Source organism: Rhinopithecus roxellana, chromosome 10 (assembly GCF_007565055.1).
Source record: "Rhinopithecus roxellana isolate Shanxi Qingling chromosome 10, ASM756505v1, whole genome shotgun sequence".
NCBI classification, from domain to species: domain Eukaryota; kingdom Metazoa; phylum Chordata; class Mammalia; order Primates; family Cercopithecidae; genus Rhinopithecus; species Rhinopithecus roxellana.
In genome coordinates this window covers 139804484-139830250 of record NC_044558.1, presented here as the reverse complement: position 1 = coordinate 139830250, position 25767 = coordinate 139804484, and the positions used below count along the sequence as shown (strand labels likewise).

Sequence of the window (25767 nt, the reverse complement as noted above, 5' to 3'; positions counted from 1 at the left end):
TGAATTTTTTTAAAAAGCTTGATGCTTAAATGCTTAAATAAACCCTTAAACCTACTTTTAAGCATTTATGTCAGTGAATTCAAAATACTATTATCTTTAAATCACTCAAAACCCATTTTAAACTTGTATGTCTTTACTCAGTTCCAATGGAGTGTTTAAGGGAGGAAAAGAAGAAACAATTACTCCTAGAACTGAATAATATTCTGAGCTCATCAATCTATCTTTAGGTATTGGGAATATGCATTTAAAACATTTTTTTTACCTTGTCTCGTGATACAGCTGAAGGTAATTCTCTGGCTAGCCTGTTTCTCCTTTGTTCCTAAGAAACACAATCGAGCAGAACAAAAGTGATTATCCAAGTGTTGAGATATATGCCTACTAAAAAATGTTCATGTTAATTGAAAAGTGTGGAGTAACTTAGAGATACATCCTCTCACTGTTGGGACTCATGCCATAATTATCATATTTTAAAATAAATAAATCATTTAACCCAAAGCTTCTCAATCTTTTTTTTTTCTGCCCACACACCTGAAGGATACAATACAGTGTCAGTAACAGTGGCTTCCTGTACTGGAGATTCTCAAATGAGGGGCAACAGAGTGACATCTTCTCCCCCTTTCCTGTCCTCACATAAATGTGGAACATAAGCCTTCAACATACCATGTGGAATTTGAAGTCCAGAGATCACAGAAAACCCCACAAAGACTTTAAAAGTCACTGTAACCTGAACACCTTTGTGTTAAATTCAGACAACTCCCCTCATAAAACCGTATCTTGAAGAAGTATCTGTGGTTGATGTTATCCTATAAAAATGTTCCATTTATTTATCCTATCTCCAGGAAATAGTGTTGACAACTGAAAGTCCTTTCTGTAACCCGGCTAATTTAACAGACTGATCAATTGCCCACTGTTCTAATTTGCTAATATTATCAAAGTAACTTGTACAAAGCTAAAGAGACTGTTAAATTCAAATTAGAATGTCCCAAGCATCTGCTATATCCAAGCACCAAGATAGATAGGTAAAAGATTATGAAAATATTGGCCAGGCACAGTGCCTCATGCTTGTGATCCCAGCACTTTGGGAGGCCAAGGTGGGCAGATCACTTGAGGTCAGTTCAAGAGCAGCCTGGCCAAAATAGTGAAACCCTGTCTCTACTAAAAATATAAAAATTAGCCGGGCATGGTGGTGCACACCTGTAATCCCAGCTGCAGCAGGAGAACTGCTGGAACCCAGGAGGCGGAGGTTGCAGTGAGCAGAGTTCACGCCACTGCACTCCAGCCTGGGCAACAGAGTGAGACTGTCTTTAAAAAAAAAGATGATGAAGATACAGAAATCTGTAGATGTTAATGGTGGATCTCTCACAGGTAGCAACAAATACAGTAGAAACTATTTAGGTTAAAGTCAAAATTGCTCCTAAGTAGAAAGTATTTCATGAACACAGTTCAACTTGCAAAAAACTGTAAGTTAACAAAGCTTCACAATGCTTTTGTTTTTGTTTTTTGTTGAGATGGAGTCTCGCTGTGTTGCCCAGGCTGGAGTGCAATGGCATGATTTTGGCTCCCTGCAACCTCCGCCTCCCGGGTTCAATCGGTTCTCCCTGCCTCAGCCTCCCTAGTAGCTGGGATTACAGGCACCCACCACCCCTGGATAATTTTTGTATTTTTAGTAGAGACAGTTTCGCCATGTTAGCCAGGCTAGTCTTGAACTCCTGACCTCAGGTGATCAGCCTGCCTCAGCCTACCAAAGTGCTGGGATTACAGGCATGAGCCACCACACCCAGCCCACAATGATGTTCCATGTGTAAGGAATTTTTTTGGTTTCTTCCAAGCCCTGTTTAGAATGCAGTCACCCACTTGGTTCAAACCAGCTCCCAGCAGACCGTAGCAACTTACAGATGAACTCAAGTGACCTTTCATGTTACTGCGCCTGGACCTCTGGGATCCCTCCTCTATACGCGAAGACGCATCCTCTCCCCTCCATCGCCCTGTGAAACTCTCCTGTCACTCTCCCTCAGGGGACAGTGCCTTGGAGCATACGCCCAGGGTCCTCCCTACTTGGGACAGGTAATAAAACTTTTATTGATCAAAAAAAAAAAAAAAATTTTTTTTTTTTGCCAGAAACTTGGCCCAATTTTATTTTTTCATGGGAGGGTATTCAGTAATAAAAAATAACAGTCGCCGGGTGCGGTGGCTCAAGCCTGTAATCCCAGCACTTTGGGAGGCCGAGATGGGCGGATCATGAGGTCAGGAGATGCAGACCGTCCTGGCTAACATGGTGAAACCCCGTTTCTACTAAAAAATTCAAAAACTAGCCGGGCGAGGTGGCGGGTGCCTGTAGTCCCAGCTACTCGGGAGGCTGAGGCAGGAGAATGGCATAAACCCAGGAGGCAGAGCTTCCAGTGAGCTGAGATCCGGCCACTGCACTCCAGCCTGGGCGACAGAGCGAGACTCCGTCTCAAAAAATAAAAAAAAAAAAAGTAAAAGTATAGATATTAACAATCTTCAAAATAAAAAATTAGCATGATAAAATGTACGTTTTGAACAGGGATACAAAGCAAAAGGCACGGTATCTCGAATTCTCACCCTAGACTGTTACTAACCAGTTATGATCTGAGCTGCTCCCAGACCCCAGCAGACCTGGTATACCTGCGTTGCTAACTGGACAGCTTACCAACTCTTTTGAAGCCCTAGTGTCCTCATCTGTTAATGACATGATCTGCCCTCAGGGTTATGGTAAAGATTAAATGAAAATATCCACATAAAGTTCTCTGGCACAGTCATTATAACCACAAACCTATTCATTTGTAGAAAAATACTAATGTGAAATCATATCACATATGACCTTGTCAGTATAACAAAACTACCACAAACACAAGTTTTTCATGATGTTAGTTTCAGTGCAAAAAGAACTAAATCCTTTTAAGTGTCTACATGCTAATTTTTAACATAACTGTTATCTAGCGTGTTTTGAAGAGCCTACTCATGTATGCATTTTGGAATTTTTTCTGATAACAGGAATCACCCCCAGCTATGTAACCAAAAATGAGTTCCCTATACCTGTGTTAAGAAGGTGCTTGTTTCCTATAATAGTGCCCTGCAAAATAAGCACCAAAGGAATAAATGCTATCTGTAAACCTCAAGCTCCCCAGTTTTTTTTTTTTTTTGGAGACAGAGTTTTGCTCTTGTTGCCCAGGCTGGAGTGCAATGGCACAATCTCAGCTCACTGCAACTTTCACCTCCCGGGATCAAGTGATTCTCCTGCCTCAGCCTCCCTAGTAGCTCAGATTACAGGTACCTGCCACCAACCCTGGCTAATTTTTTGTATTTTTTAGTAGAGACGGGGTTTTACCATGTTGGCCAGGCTGGTCTCAAACTCCTGAAGTCAGGTGATCCAACTGCCTTGGCCTCCCAAAGTGCTGGGATTACTGGTGTGAGCCACCATGCCTGGTCACCCCATCTGTTTTAACCGGAATTGAAGTCAATAACACAGGATCCCTTCCAGCTTCTGAATTGCATATTTACAATTTTCTCACCATGCATATGCAGAAGAGGAAATTTGATATAGAAGGGGACTCTGAGGTCTTACTGAATTAGGGAGTAACAGAAAAATGTACTATTTTTGGAGAAAAGTGGCAGAGGAAAAAAATGGCTTCTGGATAAATTGCTCTGTCCACCCGCCTTGGCTCCATCTGAGATCTTATTCAATTTGTTACATTAACATCAAAAGGAAAGAAAAGATCCATGAAATGCAGCCACCCCAGTACTGGTGAAAAAAGCACTCTGCTTTTCCAAATTTATGCTAAGTTGGTCAATTCTTGAGTGTTTCCTTCACAGCTTTCAGAGCCAAATGAAAACAATTTTAAACACTTTGTTGTACACACTTCCCCTGTATAAACTATAAGTTACCAAAATAGAGCCAGTCACACCAAATCAATGAATTCTCACATTCTTTCTGAATTTCAATTTCATAAGCAGAAAGTAATAATGCCTCCAGGTGGTTTTGAGAATTAAGAAAACAATGTAATCCCCTCAGCATATTTCCTGGCATGCAACAGGCACTAATGTGGCACATGTCTATTTTATCATTACTCCGTGCTAAATAAGTTTGATATAACTGAGTTACAACAGATTTTTCTATCTGTGAAAAAGTGTAAGAATTATATTTACCTCTATATTATTGTTCATTAGGCCACAAGCATCAGCAAAGTCTGGATGTTTTGTGTTGATATAAGCCAGTTCAATTGCCACTAAGTTATGGACCTAGAAAAAAAGTAAGTTAGGCTATATACAAAAATACATCAACCATATTTTACTTTGAGAAATTTATATATAAAACTTACGAAACAGACAATACCGAAAAAGTACAGGAAACTTATGCCTAAATTACTTGATAATTATATTCCAACCGATAAATCTTATGTCAAACAATAATTTACTCTAGCTTTAAAATTATTTACATTTCAGCATCTAAAACTGCATTTCTAAGAGGGAACAATAACATTAAAGTAACTACAAGTATTTTACTGTTAAGGAAAAATAGTCATCTATTTGATGCAAATCTAAATTCCAATGCTTTATGCAACTTTGCTATTAAAACTTCAGATCATCCACTATTCCATGTCACTTTTTAAGTTCATTTTCAACAATAAGAAAATAAGTTCATAACCAGGCATAAGTTAAAAATGTTAACTTTATTTGGGTAAAGGATACATCTAAAGACCTGAGGTAGTGACTGGTTAGCCTTAACTATAAAGCACCTAGTTAAAATATTATATGTAGTTCAAAATCCTTAGAGGAAAATAAAAAAGAAAAGTTAAAATTAATTTATCCAGCCCTCTACAGAATTGCTAAGTCTTTTTTTGTTTTTTGAGATGGAGTTTCGCTCTTATTGCCCAGGCTGGAGTGCAGTGGCACAATCTCGGCTCACCACAATCTCCACCTCCTGGGTTCAAGTGATTCTCTTGCCTCAGCCTCCCGAGGAGCTGGGATTACAGGCATGCGCCACCATGCCCGGCTAATTTTGTATTTTTAGTAGAGACGGGGTTTCTCCATGTTAGCCAGGCTGGTCTCCAACTCCCGACCTCAGGTGATCCACCCACCTCGACCTCCCAAAGTGCTGGGATTACAGGCATTAGCCACCACACCACTAAGTGTTACAGAGAGAATAAACTTAAGCCCTTTATTATGTGCTGTCCTAACAAATCTCAGGTATCAGAATGGCACTTATCAGTCCAGAACTGGGTAAAAAGGATCTATTAAAATGAAGGTCCAATGATTCTGTGCTATATTCAGTCTTAGACATCAGAATCTGAGGGGTGTCCTCACTAAAGAAACAGCCAAGCAGCAGCACTTACATTCCAAGGATGGTTTTGTACTCTTAGTAACCTCCACGGGGCTCACCATCCTGAGCCAAGGACCCAAATGCACTTTTAGTGATCAGAAAGAAAAACAAAAAACAAAAACCCAGCCAACAATTAGAGGCATAAGGGCAATTTTAAATGCTTATCCCATATTTCTGCCAATTTCAGCATTTTTATTTGTGTGGATAGCAGCAACCCACAGAATAGTAGCAACCAACTATGATATTATAGTTACTAGGTCATAACAAGCAAACTGCAGAAGTGGCCAGATTACTCCGATGTACCTCAAAGTAAGAGTGTGCTATAAAGGCTCAGTTTACTGAGGCTAAAGATGGAACTAATTTTCTGTTAAGATCAGTGGTACTAAATAATACAGCAAAGCTATTCACACCCCTCAATCATAAATCTCTTTTCAAGAAAACCCATGTCTGCAGGCTAATGATTAAAATATGAAGAAAAAATACACTTTATACCAGAATTATTAAAAATTTTCCTTTAAATTTTTAATAAATTTAACTTTAATAAATTTATTTTTTATTTTAATAAACTTTAGTAAATTTAACTTTAATAAATTAAACTTTTAATAAATTTAAAGTTGACTGAAACTCAACTTCTTTTTCCTCCCAATACACTGGAAAACATTATGCCTGAACTCTAAAGTAACCATATAATGTTTATTAAAAAGCAGTCAAAAATTTAAACTTTTACTAATAGTAATTACAATGATCTATGCTCACCATTTCATTTGTAACAGGCAACCTTTTACGAAGAAGACAAGTCACCACTTCAACTATGGCATCATGAAGTTTAGGAAATCGTAACAATTCCTATAAATGGTAGATGAAAGAAAAATGTAAGTTTGTTTTTTTTCTTTTTAAGACATAGTCTCACTAAGTCATCCTCCCACCTTAGCCTCCCAAATAGCTGAGACTGTATGTATAAGCCACCATGCCAGGCCAACAGTCATTTTCTTTTATTTAATGATCACAGAAATACTGAATTAGATTTGGAGCCTACATTTTAAGAATCCTATTTCAAATCACTTTCAGGTAAGGGAACTACAGATTTTACCTTGTATCCCATCTTACACATTTTCTTCCACCCAGTGAAAGAAACCACCACTTCATGTTCTTTTCTAGTTTACGTGAAACCTGTTACATTTCTCTCCGTTACCTGTGTACTGTAATTGCTACAGTGCTGAATGATCCTTTGCATTTCCTCATGAACCAGTTCCACACAGCGGAGGCTGGGCTCTTCTAGACGTTTGATTTGCCGCTTCACCAGTAACTCAAATGAAACCTCAGGCACAAATAAAGCAGGACGAGGACCCTGAGAAAATAAAACTTAGAACTCTTATTATATATGTAATTTCAGTTCTTCCCAAAGGTTAAGTCACATTTTTTGTATTTTTCATGCAAAATGCTTTTTAATTTCAAATATGAGAGCAAAATAAACTGTATAATTAAGTTTAAAAAGACATAGTATATGGGTAAGAAAAACTTTAACCTCATTTTTTTTACAGTCTAAAAAGCTAAGCATACTCACAGTGGCATTTCTAATGGCAGTCAAAATGTCAATAGTGTTAAGGCCACCAAGTGGATCGACAGATTCTAAGGTTCGCCCAAAAGTCTCATGGAAAATATAACAAATTCTAGCACCACCGCATCTGAAAGGCAATGAAGTATATGGTTTCTGGCATTGTGAAAGGGGAAAGAAGATACAAGTTAGAAGTCTTTCTAGAGCTTTAAGTTCATCTTATTTTCTGAGAAAGCCTCAGATAAACAATTTCATTCATTCCCATTACCATGTGTTCTAATTCAACTCATTATGAACTAGTTTCTCTAATTTTTTTAAATGGGAAAAGGAATCATGAAATGATAGGTATGTGTGTATATATATATATTTGTAAATATAATACATGTTCTGACATAAAACAACAGTTAACTAAGAATTGCTAAGCACCTTTTCTCTACCCTAGTTTTCCTCAACTAGAATATAAGCTCCTTGAGAATAGGAAACAGTGCCTTATATTTATTTCCATTGATTCACAATCTGAAGTAGAGGTTGGCAAACTTTTTCCATAAAGGGTCACATAGTATTTTAGGCTTTTCAGGTCATACAGTCTCTGCTGCAACTACTCAACTCTACCATTAAGCACATAAGCAGCCACAGACAATATGTAAATAAATAAGCATAGCTTGTTAGCTAGGCTTGTCTCAAACTCCTGACCTCAAGTGATCCACCCGCCTTGACCTCCCAAAGTGCTGGGATGACAGGCGTGAGCCACCCGTGCCCAGCCCTAGTCTTGCTTTAGACAAATTAAATCTCTTTTTCTTGTTGTTTTTGTTTTTGTTTTTTTTTGAGATGGAGTCTCGCTCTGTTGCCCAGGCTGGAATGCAGTGGTGGGCTCTTGGCTCACTGCAACCTCTGCCTCCCGGGTTCAAGTGATTCTTCTGCCTCAGCCTCCCAAGTAGCTGGGACTACAGGCATGCGCCACCATGCCCAGCTAATTTTTGTATTTTTAGTAGAGACGGGGTTTCACCACAATGGCCAGGATGGTCACGATCTCTTGACCTCATGATTTGCCCGCCTCAGCCTCCCAAAGTGTTGGGATTACAGGCATGAGCCACCACGCCCGGCCTTAGACAAATAAAAATCTCTTGATATAGTTACTGAGCACCTTATGTTTCCTATCTTGTTTAATAACCAGAAACCCTGGTATTATCTTTTTCAAATTCAAGTCCAGCTGAATTCTACAAATACCTTTATAATGCCTCCCCAAATCATCCCTTCCTCTCTATTTTTACAACCACTACTGAGTACCTTTTTATAGTAGCTCAGGTAAAAGGTACTAGTCTAATATTATGCTAACAGAAGTAAGCCAAGCACAAAAGGGCAAATACTGAATGATTCAATTTATATGAAGTATCTACAATAGGCAAATTCAGACACAGAAAGTAAATTTGGCTCACACCTGTCATCCCAACACTTTGGGAGGCCGAGGCGGGCGGATCACCTGAGGTCAGTTCAAGACTAGCCTGGCCAACATGGTGAAACCCAGTCTCTACTAAAAATACAAAAAAATACAAAAATTAGCCAGGTGTGGGGCACCTGTAGTCCCAGCTACTCAGGAGGCTGAGGCAGGATGATTGCTTGAGCCTGGGAGGCAGAGATTGGCCCAGACTGCCACTGCATTCCAGCCTCGGTAATAAAGTGAGACTCTGTCTCAAAATAAATTAATTAATTAATTAAATTAGAGGTTACCAGGGCTGGAGGAGAGGAGAATGAGGAGTAATTGCTTAATAGATAAGAATTTCGGCTGGGCGCAGTGGCTCATGCCTGTAATCCCAGCACTTTGGGAGGCCGAGGCAGGCGGATCACAAGGTCAGGAGTTCGAGACCAGCCTGGCCAGCATGGTGAAACTGCATCTCTATTAAAAATACAAAAAATTAGCCGGGCGTAGTAGTGCGCGCCTGTAATCCCAGCTACTCAGGAGGCTGAGATAATGAGAATCGCTTGAACCCAGGAGGCGGAGTTTGCAGTGAGCCAAGATCACGCCACTACACTCCAGCTTGGGCAATAGAGTGAGACTCTCAAAAAAAAAAAAAGGTGGGGGCGGATGGGTGCGGTGACTCACGTCTGTAATCCCAGAATTTTGGGAGGCCAAGGCAAGTGGATCACGAGTTCATGAGATCGAGACCATCCTGGCTAACACGGTGAAACCCCATCTCTAATAAAAATACAAAAAAAAAAAAAAATTAGCCAGGCGTGGTGGCACACGCCTGTAGTCCCAGCTACTGGGGAGGGTGAGGCAGGAGAATCACTTGAACTTGGGAGGTGGAGGTTGCAGTGAGCCGAGATCGCGCCACTGCACTCCAGAGTAGGCGACAGAGCAAGACAGAAAAGACTCTGTATCTACAGTCTTGTTCCTAGACACCCTTCCTGTCTTATCTCCTATTATGTCCCATCACTATACATGCTGTTCTCCAAAACATTATTCTTACATTATTCTTTGCTGTTCCCAAGCCTGAAACACCCTCTCATTACTGGCTTCTCAAATTCTTTTCAGAGCCCAATTCAAATGCCTTCTTAAATGTGGAGCTCTCCCAAACCCTGAAATAAATGTCAATGGTCTCTCTTCAATGTCTGAAACGCTTCATTAGGTAGACACAGATAATTGGTTCATTAACTATTTATAAAGTAGTGCATATATGCTATATGTACTTTTCTGAATATGAATTATATATAACAATAAGTAGTATTTAAATAAAAGTTATACTTTTGCAGCCTAATCAAGCTCAGTATTATCTTGACCTACTTTACCCACTAAACTCTTTTAAGGCCCATTTGTGGTCATCTTTACTTTTTTCAATATGCCATATATATAACCATTCAATAATTAGTCTGATAAATACTCTCTTTACGGAGTTGACCATATGAAGACCATCTCGGTTATACTAAAGTATATAGAACTACACACATGCACGCACACACACACACAAACACACAAATGAGTTAACGTATAAACCTGAACAAGCTCTGTGGATTGTACCCATGTCCATTTTCTCACTTTGTTATTGTACTGTAGTTATGCAAGATGTCCAACAGTGGGGGAAGTTGGGGAAAGGGTACAGAGTGGAGGGTGCGTGGGACCTCCCTGTACATCACCCTGCAAACTTCCTGTGAGTCTATAATTATTTCAGAATAAAAAGATGTTTTTAGAGAAATGGTTGTTCTTGCTAGTAGTAAAACAGTACAATATGCTAACAATATGCAATAAGTAATGAAAGATTCTAAGGATGTTATATTCTTTAATCTAATAAACTTACTTCTACAAATTTATCCTCAGTGTTTACTTGGACACAAGCCCCAAAGATAGATGCAGGTAGTCCATCATAGCTTATATGTGTATATAACAGAAAACAAACTATCCAGTAGTAGGAGACTGGCCCAACAAATAAGGGTATATCTAAAAAGTAAAATACTATGCAAATCTTCAGACTGATAATGTATGAGGTAGAAAGTTATTTGTTACATGATTTAAGAAATGATTCCAAGATAGGTATAGCATCTGATTTTTAAAGATATGTAGGACAGGCATCTATGTGTTATAGATGCATAGAAAAATGCCTAGTTCAATGCCAAATTTTAGGAATTATCTCAGGTTGGTGAAATTAAGGGTTTGTTTTCGTTTTCAGAGATGGGGTCTCCTTTTTTAGCGCCATCTGCTCGCAGCGCTGCCTCTTGCTCCTCCCACCACCGCTGCTACCCTGAGTCACTGCCTGCACAGCTCCACCTGCCTGGCTCCCCATACTAGCCTCTCATATTTGAGTTCTTACAACATGGCAGACATTGACAACCTGCCTAGCTAGGGTAGTTAAAAGAGGAGTGAATACTCTCAAAAACCTGCATAAGTGCACAGATAGAAGCCAAATTATATGAGGAAGTTCACAATCTTGAAAGAAAGTATGCTGTTCTCTATCAGCCTCTATTTGATAAGCAGTTTATGATTATTAATGCAATTTATGAACCTACGGAGGAAGAATGTGAATGGAAACCAGATGAAGAAGATGAGATTTCAGAGGAGTTGAAAGAAAAGGCCAAGACTGAAGATGAGAAAAAGGATGAAGAAAAAGAAGACCCCCAAAGGAATTCCTGAATTTTGGTTACCTGTTTTTAAGAATGTTGACTTACTCAGTTATATGCTTCAGGAACATGATGAACCTATTCTGAAGCATTTCAAAGATACTAAAGTGAAGTTCTCAGATGCTGGCCAGCCGAAGAGTTTTGTTTTAGAATTTCACTTTGAACCCAGTGAATATTTTACACATGAAGTGCTGACAAAGACATGTAGGATGAGGTTAGAACCAGAACCAGATAATTCTGATCCCTTTTCTTTTGATGGACCAGAAATAATGGGTTGTACAGGGGGCCAGATAGATTGGAAAAAAGGAAAGAATGTCACTTTGAAAACATTAAGAAGCAGAAACACAAGGTACATGGGACAATTCGTACTGTGACCAAAACAGTTTCCAATGACTCTTTCTTTAATTTTCTTGCCCCTCCTGAAGTTCCTGAGAGTAGAGATCTGGATGATGCTGCTGAAGCTATCCTTGCTGCAGACTTCAAAATTGGTCACTTTTTATGTGAGCATATAATCCCAAGATCAGTGTTATAGTTTACTGGAGGAGTTACTGAAGATGATGATGATGAGTATGGTGAAGAAGGTGAAGAAGCTGATGAGGAAGGGGTAGATGAAGGAGATGAGGGAAATGATCCAGACTATGACCCGAAGAAGGATCAAAACCCAGCAGAATGCAAGCAGTAGTGAAGCAGGATATATGTGGCCTTGAGGATAACCTGCACTGTAATAGCCTAAACACAACTCTTACTTACTGCCTTATGTTTTTGTATTTTCTTGGTAGACTAGGTAATTTTTGTTTTAAAGGATAGGAAACTGGTATTTTAAAGACCAATTTGTTCTAGCTAGCATTTTCACTAGTTTTTCTGCCAGATATGTTGAATGCACAAATTCTGTCACACATGTTCATTCATTGCTAATAATTTGGTTCTTCTGGAATCTTTTTATGTAGCTCTTGGAGTACAGCTATGAAAATTAACAACTGTTAAAGGAAACACTTTTTTTTTTTTCCAAAATTTTTTCCTTGAGGAAGCAAAGTATTTTTTCAGCTGTCTGTTGAATAGGGTTAAGTCTGCTTGGATTAGCTGTGCCTTTCATTACTTTGTTACAGAAATGCAGGGACTTATACTAAGACAATTCATCGTTTAAAAAAAAAAAAAAAAAAACTGGCATGCGCAGTGGCTCACGCCTGTATTCCTAGCACTTTGAGAGGCTAAGGCAGGCAGATCACCTGAGGTCAGGAGTTCAAGACCAGCCTGACTAACACAGTGAAACCCCATCTCTACTAAAATACAAAAATTAGCTGGGCATGATGGCGGGTGCCTGTAATCCCAGCTACTCAGGAGGCTGAGACAGGAGAATCGCTTGAACCCAGGAGATGGTGGTTGCAGTGAGCTGAGATCGTGCCACTGCACTCCAGCCTGGGTGGCTGAGCAAGACTCGGTCTGAAAGAAAAAAAAAATGGGCAAGACAACTATATGGTTAAGAATTTAAGAATTTCCAGTATGACCACACCCAATAACTGTATTAGATTGTTAATGGATTATTGTGTTATAGGTGAAATAGTTAACTGTAAAGTAACCTGACTCAGTATAGTTACTGGTACCACAGTGAGATGAATAAAACAGGATTTTCAGAAGTTAGCCTGAATTTAACTATACTTTTAAATTTAACCTCCATTAACTAAGCATTTTTTCTTTGTAGTAGGATCTACCTTCTGCTTCCCTGGAAAGGATGAATTTACATCATTTGACAAGACCTATTTTCAAGTTACTTGTTGTTTGCTTGTTTTTGTAGCCTAAAATAAAAATTTCAAATACAATTTTAGTTCTTACAAGATAATGTCTTAATTTTGTACCAATTCAGGTAGAAGCAGAGGCCTAGCTTGAATTAAGGGTTATACTCAGTTTTTACCACATTACTGAAAAGGGTACCAGCTTTAGAAAGAGATACTATACTAATAAGCAAGTGTAAAAAAAAAAAGAAGAAGAAAATTTTAAGCGATATGATGCTTTAAAAAAAAAAAGTTAAAGTTCATTTTCTTTGGGGTAGAGCTTAGAGAGAAGGCCCCAAGCTTCTGTGGTTTCTTCTAATTCTTATTGCTTAAAGTATGAGTATGTCAATTACCCATGCTTCTGTTTGCTATGTATTAAAATGTGTAGTACTGTTTACTTAACTACCTCATGGATGTGTTAAGGCATATTGAGTTAAATCTCATAAAATGTTTCTTGATCTCGTTAAAAGCTCAAAATTTTGGGCCTATTTGTAATGCCAGTGTGACACTCAGCATTTTGTTCACACCACGCTTTGATAACTAAACTAGAAAACAGTTATCAACTAAATTATCAGTTAGTGATCTTTGTGTGGCATATATAAAAATATATAAAAATATATATATATATATAAATATATATATAAATTTTTTTTTTTTTGGAGATGGAGTGTCTCTCTGTTGCCCAGGCTGGAGTGCAGTGGTGCGATCTCAGCTCACTGCAACCTCCAACTCCCGGGTTCAAGCAATTCTCCTGCCTCAGACTACTGAGTAGCTTGGATTACAGGCATGCGCCACCACACCCGGCTAATTTTTGTATTTTTAGTAGAGACGGGGTTTCACCATGTTCGCCAGGATGGTCTCGATCTCTCAACCTCGTAATCCGCCTGCCTCGGCCTCCCAAAGTGCTGGGATTACAGGGGTGAGCCACCGCGCCCGGTCAGTGTGGCTCCTATTTTTATAGAAGTGGATGGATGCACTATTTCACAAGGTCCAAGAATTTTTTTCTGTATGACTGCGTTGTAGTACTACAGGGAGAGCACTATAGTGTTGTAGTCATGAGACTAAAGTGGAAATAAGACTATTTTTGACAAAAGATGCCATTAAATTTCAGACTGTAGAGCCACATTTACAATACCTCAGGCTAATTACTGTTAATTTTGAGGCAACTTTCTTTTGACGATGGTGAGGGTGGACTATTGGATTGTCATTACAGGAAGGTCTAGATTTCCTGCTCTTAACAAAATTACATTGAATTCATTTTTAGAGGTGATGAAAACTTCCTTTTTCAGAAGTTAGTGTTAAGGTCTTGGAAGTGAACACACTGTCTGTAGTGCTACCCATTCCTCTCCTGAAATTTTAACTTACTACTGGAAATCCTTAACCAATTATAACAGCTTTGTTCTCTTTATTTTCAAAATGATTTCCTTTGCTTTGATTAGACACTCTGTTTTTTGTTTGTTTGTTTGTTTGTTTTTGGTAACCATAGTTCATCTAAATGCAGCTTTTTTTGAACTTTAAAGACAGAATCACTTTTTTTTTCTGAGACAGAGTCTTGCTCTGTTGCCCAGGCCAGAGTACAATGGCACCATCTCGGCTCACTGCAACCTCCGCCTCAGAGGTTCAAGAGATTCTCCTGCCTCAATCTCCCAAGTAGCTGGCATTACAGCTGCCTGCGACCACGCCCGGCTAGTTTTTGTATTTTTAGTAGAGATGGGGTTTCACCATGTTAGCCAGGCTGGTTTCGAACTCCTGACGTCAGGTGATTCGCCCGCCTTAGCCTCCCAAAGTGCTGGGATTACAGGCATGAGCCACTGTGCCTGGCCGGAATCCCATTTTTAACAAACTGAGGTAGCAAAATCATCTTTTTCATTCTTTTAGGAAATAGCTATTGCCAAAGTCAAGGTGTAGATAATACCTAGTCTTGTTACATAATGGGGATGCGGTTTGCCGAAGAATTTTCTTTATAAAATTGAAGTTTCAAGGGATGTCAGTGTTTATGCCATTTTTCCAGTTCCAAAATTATTCCATTCCATTCTAGAAATTTGAAGTATGTAACTTGAAATCCTTAATAAAATTTGGATTTAATTTTAAAAAGAGAGAGAGAGAGAGAGATGGAGTCTCAATATGTTGCCCAGGCTGGCCTTGAACTCCTGAACTCAAGGGATTCTCCTACCTCAGCCGCCTGAGCAGCTGGGACTACGGGTGCACACCACCATGTAATTTTGTTTTTATGTTTTATTTTTACTTATCTGCATTTTCTAATTTTTTATGAGCAATTATACTGTGTGTACTAAAGAAACAAACACTTTAAAAGCTAAATTAAGAAATTTCTTATTAAAATATTGCTTTACAAATACATGAAAATTTTACTTTGCTTTACATCATTTACAAAACATATTTTCACACAACCAGACATCATCCTATTATCCCTACAAAATTATATTTTTGTTTTATAGATAACAAATCTCAGATAATCTGAGCTGAAGTCATCTTCACAAAAGGAAAAGTGACCTAGCTCTCTAGGTAACCAAATCTACAGAAAAATTTCTTACTTACAGCTCTGAAGTTTCAATATATTTTGCAGTTCCTTCAATCGTGTTACAATATTCTGTGGCAAATTTGGTAATAAGCTGGAGTAAAGTAGCACTTTTATCATCCACGGGTTCACCGTAGCTATTTAAAAGAGACTGATACTGAGCAGCTAGAACATTTATTCTTGTTTTCAACTCTGGTAAGCAATCTCTGATGTGATGCATCAGTAACCTAAAAAAGGTTTTTAGAAAGGAAAGATTTAAAAGTAAAATTGTGTATTCTGAAGCCCTAAAGAAGTCAAATTTTTAAAATGGGGAAAACCTATCAAATAATTTGTCCTGGCAAATGTGATATACTGTGAAATATATATTTGGTCTTTGTCTTCATTTCCTGGCAATCAGCTCCTAAAATCCTTGGACTCTCCAAAAGCATAACAGTGTTTAGAGTGTCTTTGCATGTTAATGAGATGACTGGTGGCTGGGAGTCCCTAGATAGCTTCAGGATGGGAGCTGGTCACCAGAACAGCCTCAGAAGAAGGGAGAGAGGCCAAAGGTTGAGCTGATCACCAGTGGCCAATGAAGTTTCCATAAAAACTCAAAAGGACACAGTTCATGGAGTCTTCAGAGAGTGGAACACATGAAGGTTCCCGGAGTGTGGTGTGCCCAGAGAGGGCACGGAAGCTCCACATTCTTTCCCACATGCCCAGCCCTGTGCATCTCTTCATCTGGCTATTTACCTATATCCTTTGTACTATGCTTTATAGTAAGTGGGTATATTTTAAGTAGGGTTTCCCTGACCTCTGTGAGCCACTCTAACAAATTAATCAAACATGAAACGGGAGTCATGGGTACCCTGACTTATAGTCCATCAGTCAGAAATACAGGCTACAACCTGTGCTTACAACTAGCATCTGACTTGGGGGCAGTCTTGTGGGACTGAACCCTCAAACTGTGGGAGCTGATGCTATCGCCAGGTAAATAGTGTTAGCATTGAATTAAAGGACATTCAGCTACAAGCCCCTGGAGAATTCCTTGCTTGATGTATGGGGAAAACTCCCCATGTATCTGCTCTCAGAAGCATTATGTGCCATACTGATTAACTGTGTGTAAATAGGAAAAAAACAATTTGTATTCGTTTTTCCTAAATCATAAAAGGAAAAAAATGCAAATTATTTTCATATTACTGCAATTACCACAGAGAAAGCAAGCCAATCAATTCTTCCTATATAATTTTGGTTTCATTGACTTGTCATTTACAATTAGTAACCAGCAAAGTAAAAATCAACCTTATTAAGATCCAAATCTAGCAGTCTTTAGGGAATAAAAGTAAGAGAAAATGGCTTCCACTTCAGTCATTTATAAATCATCTAGAAACATCTTCTAGTCCCCCACCATCAATGGGTATTCAGAATCCAACGTATACAACTTAAGTTATTTCTACAGTGAATAGGAATAAAAGACATTCTATTTCTTTGTTTTTCCATCTCCCTTTCCTGGTAAATAAAAGACATTCTAAGTTAAGAATAGATAATGTGAAAATTACAAATTTTAATGCAGTTGCTGAAATGCAAAGTGCAAATGAAGTCATCTCTAGTTCTATCCACAAAACTAAATTAACTGTCAAAATTTTCATAATTAAAACATCTTAAAATCACTTGAACATTCATTCTAGACTGCATGATGATGTAATGTCAACCACCCCAATAAAAATAGAGACATCTACTCTTCAGGAACCTACTATGTAAGAAACCATAAGTGAAGCTGTTAGGAACAGTATGAAAATGTAAGGAACTGAAAATGAATCCTCTCAGACACCTACTGGTAAAAACAAACACATCTCATTTCCAAAAGGTAAAAAAGTTACCTGTTTAGAGTCCTAGCAAGATACTTTGTTCCATTTCTATTGGCCAGAGATGGATATTTCTTTTGAAGAAAAGCATACTCATCACGGATTGAATCAGTTACACTCTTCTTGTTGTTAATATCTAGCTGACTCCTGAGGTTGAAAAAATTACAAAACTATTCAGCTTAATGGTTGTCCTCTTCCTACCTCAGATGATGACAGCACCAGCCATTATTCTCTAATACCTGACAGGGACTGTTTTATTTAATTCTCACAATAATTGTATGTGACAGGTATTATTACCCCATTGTATAGCAAGGAACTGAGGCTCACAGAGACTAACTTACCCAAGGTCACACACTAACTGGCATAGCCAAGATTTGAACTAAGTGAATTATAAGTAACTAGTGCCTAAATAGAGTAGGCCTCATTATTGCCATTAACTATAGACAAAAACAATAAGTAACAGGTATAGACAGGTATAAAAATATAAGAGTATCTTAGTCAACTGTATATTTTATCCATGGACAGGGAACTAATTTCTCCCAAAAATAATTAAGTTAATTTGAAGAACAATCATCTACAATGAACAGTGTTGCGCCACCTCCTTGCCTGAAAAAGGAGACAGTTGGAATTGGGAGTGGGGATGGGAGAATGACAGGAGGGATGGGATGGAAGGACATTAAAATAGAAGCAGACAACTGGAATGGATCTTATATATCAGGTAGTAAAAACATTTTCGTTTTCTAAAGGCTTGAGACCCAAAGACATTAGGTGTCATTTAAACCTACATTGTATCTAGTTTATGGAAGAACTGGGACTAGAACTCAGATTTCATGATAATTTCAGGGTTTCCTAGCATATGAAGGCTTTGGACTAAAAGAGAGATTCATCCGAATCCAGCTCTTTCACTACCCATGTAACTTTTGGTTAAATGTATAACCTGAGGTTTCTGATTATAAAATAGACATCAACACCTACCTCAGGGGATGCTGTGAGGATTCCAAGAGATACCATTTGCAAATTGCTCACAGTAGAGTGTCTAAAACGTAATTAGACACTCAATAATAGTTTCCTTTTTCCAATTTTTAATACCAACTATTTATAATTAGGATACCTTTAATAAAATTTCTCCAAGTCACATCCTGGCAATTACACAAAATCACTAATGCTAGGGATTAAACCAATCTATTAAAATCCTGCCACCTTAAACTCTTTCTCGATTGGGTATACATTAGGTAATTTTTCCCTTACCCAGTACCTCCTCATACATAGCTTAACATGATAGGCAAGAATTCTTAAAGCCTGGCTATTACAACATTTCTTCCATTTTGTGGTATTGCTTACTTTAGAAACATTTTCCATTAAAAATTTCTATGGGGGCAGGCATAGTGGCTCATGCCTGTAATCCTAGCACCTGAGAAACCAAGGTTGGAGGATTGCTTGAGCCCAAGAAGTCGAGACAAGCCTGGGCAACATGGCAAGACCCTGTCACTACAAAAAAAATTAAAAATTAGCCAGGTGGTAGTCTCAGCTACTTGAAAGGCTGAAGTGGAAGGATCACTTGAGCCCAGAGGTCGAGGCTACAATAAGCCACAATCACGCCACTGCATTCCAGCCTAGGCAACAGAGAGACACCCTGTTTCCAAAAAAAAAAAAAAATTCTATCTCTTTTCTGCCTTTAGGGCAATTGATTCTTTAGCAATACCAAGATCATAGTAAAAGGGAGAAAAAATATAGGACAGTATCACATTTCAAACAGATTTTAGAAATTCAGACTTGCTCTGAAGTGAGAATGCTACCAATTCTTATCCCATTCTAACTGCTAACCTGTTAACTACTCCAATTATTCCAAGTTTGACTGGAATAACCCTTCCCATCAATACATCCATGGCATCAGTACCCGCATCCATGAGATCAAGTTTAGTGATTACAGCTAGGGTTCTGCGACCTGGTAAATGCAAAAAGAGAAAAGGGCAAAGAAAAGAAAGAAAATGATCCATTAAATAAAACTATTAAGTATTAATAAAGGAAAACCCTCATCTATAATCCCACTTAGTATTACCTCGGTCATCATTTTGATAATGCCTTTCTTACCAGTACTTTTTAAAAAATAATTTTAAACATTGTGTACAATTTTTAAAAACATTTTTGCCAGGTGTGGCAGCTCACGCCTGTAATTCTAGCAGTTTGGGAGGCCAAAGCGGGCAGATCACCTGAGGTCAGGAGTTCGAGACCAGCCTGACTAACATGGTAAAACCCCATCTCTACTAAAAATACAAAACTTAGCCAGGCGTAGTGGCAGACGCCTATAATCCCAGCTGCTCAGGAGGCTGAGGCAGGAGAATTGCTTGAACCTGGGAGGCGAAGGTTGCAGTGAGCTGGGAGCGTGCCATTGCACTCCAGCCTGGATGACAGAGCAAGACTCCATCTCACAAAGATAGAGATAGAGATAGAGATAGAGATAGAGATAGAGATAGAGATAGAGATAGAGATAGAGATAGAGATAGAGATAGAGATAGAGATAGAGATAGAGATAGAGATAGAGATAGAGATAGTATATATATAAAAAATAGATTTTTTTCACATGCAATTTTTTGTTGACTCTTAGGGCTATTTTGTAAGCATTTAAAAAATCTATATAAAATTTACATCCAGGAGATATGGCCCATGCCTATAATCCCAACACTTTGGAAGGCCAAGGTGGACAGATTGCTTGAGCCCAGGAGTTCGAGACCAGCCTGGGCAAAGTGGTGAAACTCTGTCTCTACAACAAATAGAAAACTTAGCAGGGTATGGTAGTCCTAGCTACAGATGAGGCGGAGGTGTGGAAACTACCTGAGCCCAAGAGGCCAAGGCTGCAGTGAGCCGCGACTGCACCACTGCACTCCAGCCTGGGCAATGGAATGAGACCCTGTCTCAAAAAACAAAAATTAAAATAAAAATATTGACTCCTTTTTGGTGTACACTTCTAAGAGTTTTGACAAATGCCAAGAGATATTTCACAACCAACTCAAGACACTGCCGCCCCCCACCAAATTTTCTTATGCTAACCAATCAAACCAATTTTCCATCCCTAGTTTTGCCTTTTCTAGAATGTTATATAAATGAAATCAGATAGTACATAACCTTTTGAGTCCGGCTTCTTTCATTTAGCATAATGCATTTGAGATTCATCCATGTTCTTGTATATTAATAGTCCATTCCTTTTTATTGCGGAGTAGTGTCCCATTGTATGGAATGTACTATACTTTAGTTTCACTCCCCATCTGAGAAATATGTGAGTTGTTTCCAGCTTTTGGAAATTATGAATAAAGATGCTGTAGACATTTGTATATAGTTTTTTATATGAACACTGGTTCTCATTTAACATGGTTAAACACCTAGGAATGGGACTGCTAATTTAACTTTATAAGAAACTGCCAGACTTGTTTCCCAAAATGACTATACCACTCCCACCAGCAATGTATGAGTTCCAACTGCTCTGCGTAGTGTACAATTTTTAGTCATAAGCATTTTTCTTTTGTTTTTTTTTTGTGCAGTGGTACAATCTCGGCTCACTGTAACCTTCGCCTCCTGAGTTCAAATGATTCTCATGTCTCAGCCTCCCCAGTAGCTGGGATTACAGGCATGCACCACCATGCCCGGCTAATTTTTGTATTTTTAATAGAGATGGGTTTTCACCATGCTGGCCAGGTTGCTCTGGAACTTCTGGCCTCAAGCGATCCACTCACCTCAGCCTCCCAAAGTGCTGGGATTACAAGTGTGAGCCACCACGCCCAGCCTACAAGCATTTTTCTGTATTGCTCCAAATCAGCAAAATCATCCTTTTTAATTATTTCATATTTTACTATTATAATTTACTTAATCCTTCCAACTGTTGGTCGTATTGTTTCAAAATTTTTATATTATAAATAATACTGGGCCAATTATTTCCTTATGATGTATTACTAGATTAAGATTAGTAATCAAGCCAGGTGCAGTGGCTCACTCCTGTAATCCTAACACTTTGGGAGACTGAGGCGGGCAGATCGCTTGAGCACAGGAGTGCGAGGCTGCAGTGAGGCATGATTGTGCCACTGCACTCCAGGCCTGGGCAACAGAGTAAGACCCTACATCCAATACAAAAAAAAGATTAGATTAAACATATTACAATATTTATGGCTCGAGGGTCAGTTTAAAATAGAGTTAATACATATAAAATGCTTAACAGTTTTTTTTTTGTTTGTTTTTTTACAAAGGTCTGGCTCTGAGCCCAGGCAAGAGTGCAATAGCATGATCTTGGCTCACTGCAACCTCTGCCTTCCAGGCTCAAGCCATCCTCCCACCTCAGCATCCCAAGTAGCTAGGACCACAGGCCAGTGCCACCATACCCAGCTAATTTGTTTTTTTGTATTTTTTATAGAGATGGGGTCTCATTTTGCTGCCCAGGCTGGTCTTGAACTCCTGAGCTCAAGTGATTCACCAGCCTTGCCTCCCAAAGTGCTGGATTTAAGGGCATGAGCCACTGAGCCCAGCCTACTTTGAATAAAAAAAAAAATGTAAATAAACTCTTTGATAAAGTTTATCTTTAACTGAAGTGAACATTATTTACTCAAGTGGTAAAAAAAAGTTTCTTAAAAACTTGAAATATAAAATTTTGGGGCCAGGCGCAGTGACTCACACCGTAATCCCAGCACTTTGGGAGGCCGAGGCGGGCAGATCACAAGGTCAGGAGATTGAGACCATCCTGGCTAACATGGTGAAACCCTGTCTCTACTAAAAATACAAAAAATTAGCTGGGCGTGGTGGCGGGCACCTGTAGTCCCAGCTACTCGGGAGGCTGAGGTAGGAGAATGGCGTGAACCCGGGAGACAGCTTGCAGAGAGCCAAGATCACGCCACTGCACTCCAGCCTGGGTGATAGAGCAAGACTCTGTATCCAAAAGAAAAAAAAAAATGTGTTAAAGTGACCCTGCTTATGGGATTTTTTATTGGCAGTCTTAGCACTACTTCATATCAAATTTTTATTTGAAATTATTCTTCAAAGCAGGGTAAGAAAAACATGACACAACCTTCAGACCCTCTAAATAGTAAGGTGAAAAAAATGGTTTCTATATGAGGCCATGCATACATTTGTTAGCAACAATAGTAACCACTATCTTACAAGCCAGCATTTTATACATGCTACGAGATATGCACTACATCATTAGTCAAGCATCAGTGACCCACAATGTGAACTAATCCTTGGGGTCAAAATGCTTCATGAAAGGATTTTACCTTCATTTCTAAAAATCCCCTTTGCCTTGAGCATGTCTAAATGTTCTCTACCTCTGCAGAATGTAGATACTGTAATTCTCTACTGTACTATAATAATCTACAATGATTATCTACTGTGTTTTTTTTTTAACAGAGTCTATGTTGCCCAGGCTGACTTTGAACTCCGGACCTCAAACAACGCTCCCATCTCAGCCTTCTGAGTAGCTGGGACCACAGGCACATGTGACCACATCTGGCTATGTTATTTACTCTGAAAAGCCAGCCATTCAAATACCTAAGTTGCAAAACAAGAAATCCTTTTTGCAAAGCCACTGTATTATTTTAAAATTATTAGGTAACCATTACAAATAAAGATGTGAAATATTTTTGCCTAGTCTGTATAGCAACTTAATAACCTTATTTTCCATCAGAATTTCTATTTTTATAAACAAAAATAGGAAAGCATTATCTTTTAAATTTGTATTAACAACTAGAGATACTGTTTTTAAAGAGAAAAATTCGTTCCTCAAGGGTAGATTTACCATTGTAAAATAAACATCTCATTAAATATTAACATCTGTCCTTACCATCTGGATCTACCTCTCTTGAAATTTTAAGTGCCTCTGATGTTGCCATATCTGTATTAGCAGCAGTGACAGCGAGGATAATGGAATTTGGGTTACTGATGAACCGAAGAATGAGCTCTCTGATTTGAAGCTCAATATCCTTAGGTTGATCACCTACAGGTACCTAAACCAAACAGAGATGAGCAAGGAACTAATAGTTAAAAATCAACTCAGCTTTTTTACCCACATTTAATCCACAGAATATAGGTATATCCATTTACAAATAGTTAAAATAAAAATAAAGACATTAGTAATATACTACAGTGGTATTTATGATTCTGGTAATGTGTCGAGTCTCAAACTGTAACTCTTGCAAATATCAAAAGTTAATTTAATACAATCCCATGTTAAGAATTGGTCAGTGTGGATTGGCTAGATACAAATTCATTCATTCATTCATTCATTCAATTATCAAGTGTTTACTGGCAGCCTACTCTATTTCAGGCTCTTTTCTGAACGTGATTTCAGGTCATTATGTTACAGTAGCGAATTTTAAAAAGACCAAACTTCCTGTCTTCATAGAACTTATTTTTTTAGTAATAACAGGCATATGATAAACAAAAACATATATATAGTATCCAGATGGTGGTAAGGGCTGTGGAAAAATAAGGCAGAACAGCAGGCTAGGGAATGATTAGAGAAGATTATGATTTTTTTTTTTTTTTGAGACAGGGTCTCACTCTATCACCAAGGCTGGAGTGCAATGGTGCAATCATAGCTCACTGTATCTTTGAACTCCTGGGCTCAAATGATCCTCCTGCCTCAGCCTCCCAAAGTGCTAGAACTACAAGCATAAGCCATTGCACCTGGCCATTAGGATTATGATTTTAATGTTTTAAATTGGATTATGTTTTTAAATACAGTAAACAGGGAAACTTCACTGAGACAACTGACACTTAAGAGAATGAGCAGAAATTAAGCCAATAAGGGAGAGGTACATACAGATATGTGGGGGAAAAACAGTCCAAAGAGAGTGAACAGTGAGGGCAGGAGGCTGAAGCAAGAGGAATTAGGAGAAGAATAGGGACGTACCAAGTAGATACTTTAGATCTCTGTAAAAACTTGGGCTTTTACTCTGAGTGAAATGGGAAGAGTTTTAAGTCAAGGAATGACAAGCAACTGGAGAGGTTTTGAGCCAAGGGATGACACAATCGAATTTTCACTTTAATAGTATCACTGTCTACTAAGATGAGATCATGAGGAATACCTATTATTTATTATTGTGCAGTAATCTAGGTGGCATGATAGTGGCTAGATTAGGATAGTAGCTATAAATTTATAAAACACGATTGAGTTCTGGATATACTATAAAGGTAGGAAGAGCCAAGAGGATTTGCTGGCAGGAAGTGGGATGTGGGATAAATTTGTGTCAAGGATGACTACAAACTCTGACTAAGCAATTGGCAGAATGGAGTTGCCATCTATTTATTTATTTATTTATTTATTTATTTATTTATTTATTTAGAGACAGGGTCTCACTCTGTTGGCCAGGATAGAGTACAGTGATGCAATCATAGCTCACTGTAGCCTCAAATTCCTGGGCTCAAGCAATCCTCTTGCCTCAGCTGGGACTACATGCATGCACCACCCTGCCCGACTAATTTTTGTACTTTTTGTAGAGACATGGTCTCTCTATGTTGCCCAGGCTGGTCTCGAACTCCTGGGCTCAAAGAATTCCTCCCACCTTGATCTCCCAAAGTGCTGGGATTACAGGATAAGCCACCACACCAAACAGAGATCGGCAAGGAACTAATAATTAAAAATCAACTCAGCTTGTTAATGAGTTGCCAATAAATGGGATGAGTTGCCATTTATTGCAATGAGGGAAGACTACAGAAGGACCAAATCTAGTTGAGGAACAGGTCAGGAATTCAGTATTAGAGTTTGAAATGTCTATTAGACATTTAATTATATATGTTGAATAGCAACTAGATACACAAGTCTGGAGATATTTGAATGCCATCAATATACAGAGCCTTATGTAGTTAAAGCCATAAAATCTGATGAAATCATCAAGGGGAAAGTGTACCTAGAGAAAACAAGAGGTCCACAAACTGCGCTCTGGGGCACTTACTGTTTAGACATTGGGGAGATGAGAAGAAACAGCAAAAGAGACTGAAAAGGAGTGGCCAGTGAGACTGGAGATAAACCTGTAGAGTGTGGTATCCTGGAAGCCAAGTAAAGAAAGTGTTTCAAGGAGAAAGGAGGGCTCAATGTTATCAAATGCTGCTAACAGATCAAAGTGATTGCAAAAAGAAGCTGATTATTCTCATATGGGATGTCAAGGAAGTGAAAACAACCTGACCAAATCTACAACTATTCCTTCCTTACCTTGGTCATTCCTGGCAAATCCACAAGTGTCAAATTGACAACATTGGGTGAAAAAATCTTAAGATGAATTGGTTCAGGGCTTACTCCCTAGAAATAAATTTTAAAATATTATATAAAAATCACATTAAAATTTCAATGAACTATGAAGTAATAAACTTCAAGTACATAGACATTAATGCTTTTAAAAATGAATTAAGTAATGATCCCAAAAACTTTTTTTAACAATCAAAACCTGATGAAACACATGGGAAGTTAGGTGGCCAGCCATATTAACAGGTTATAATCCTACCTCCATCCCTGTATCATATTATATACACATGTATTATATACCATGTATTATTTTACATTCTTTTCTCTTGATTATAAACATACACCTTTCCCTTTTTTTTTGAGACAAGTTCTCACTCTGTTACCCAGGCTGGAG

The 25767-nt window shown here is 38.5% G+C and overlaps 1 protein-coding gene and 1 pseudogene across 6 annotated transcripts in view; one reads left to right on the top strand and one right to left on the bottom strand.

Moving 5' to 3' along the window:
* Positions 1 to 25767, bottom strand: part of DNM1L (dynamin 1 like) — a 67559-nt gene that overhangs the window by 7957 nt on the left and 33835 nt on the right. For 4 of the 5 annotated variants that reach the window (XM_010370980.2, XM_010370983.2, XM_010370984.2 and 1 more), the window contains exons 5-14: positions 25344 to 25430; positions 22974 to 23136; positions 18980 to 19100; positions 17171 to 17302; positions 15332 to 15538; positions 6906 to 7026; positions 6534 to 6689; positions 6098 to 6187; positions 4168 to 4260; positions 263 to 319 (exon numbers count right to left, since the gene is read on the bottom strand). In XM_010370980.2, the coding sequence (XP_010369282.1) occupies positions 263 to 319; positions 4168 to 4260; positions 6098 to 6187; positions 6534 to 6689; positions 6906 to 7026; positions 15332 to 15538; positions 17171 to 17302; positions 18980 to 19100; positions 22974 to 23136; positions 25344 to 25430 (1227 nt within the window). The remainder of the gene's footprint in view (positions 1 to 262; positions 320 to 4167; positions 4261 to 6097; positions 6188 to 6533; positions 6690 to 6905; positions 7027 to 15331; positions 15539 to 17170; positions 17303 to 18979; positions 19101 to 22973; positions 23137 to 25343; positions 25431 to 25767) is intronic. The other variant, XM_030938416.1, reaches the window with a different exon arrangement.
* Positions 9694 to 12142, top strand: LOC104668323 (annotated as a pseudogene). Its single transcript, XR_004059500.1, has one exon. The product of XR_004059500.1 is annotated as a nucleosome assembly protein 1-like 1 pseudogene (transcript).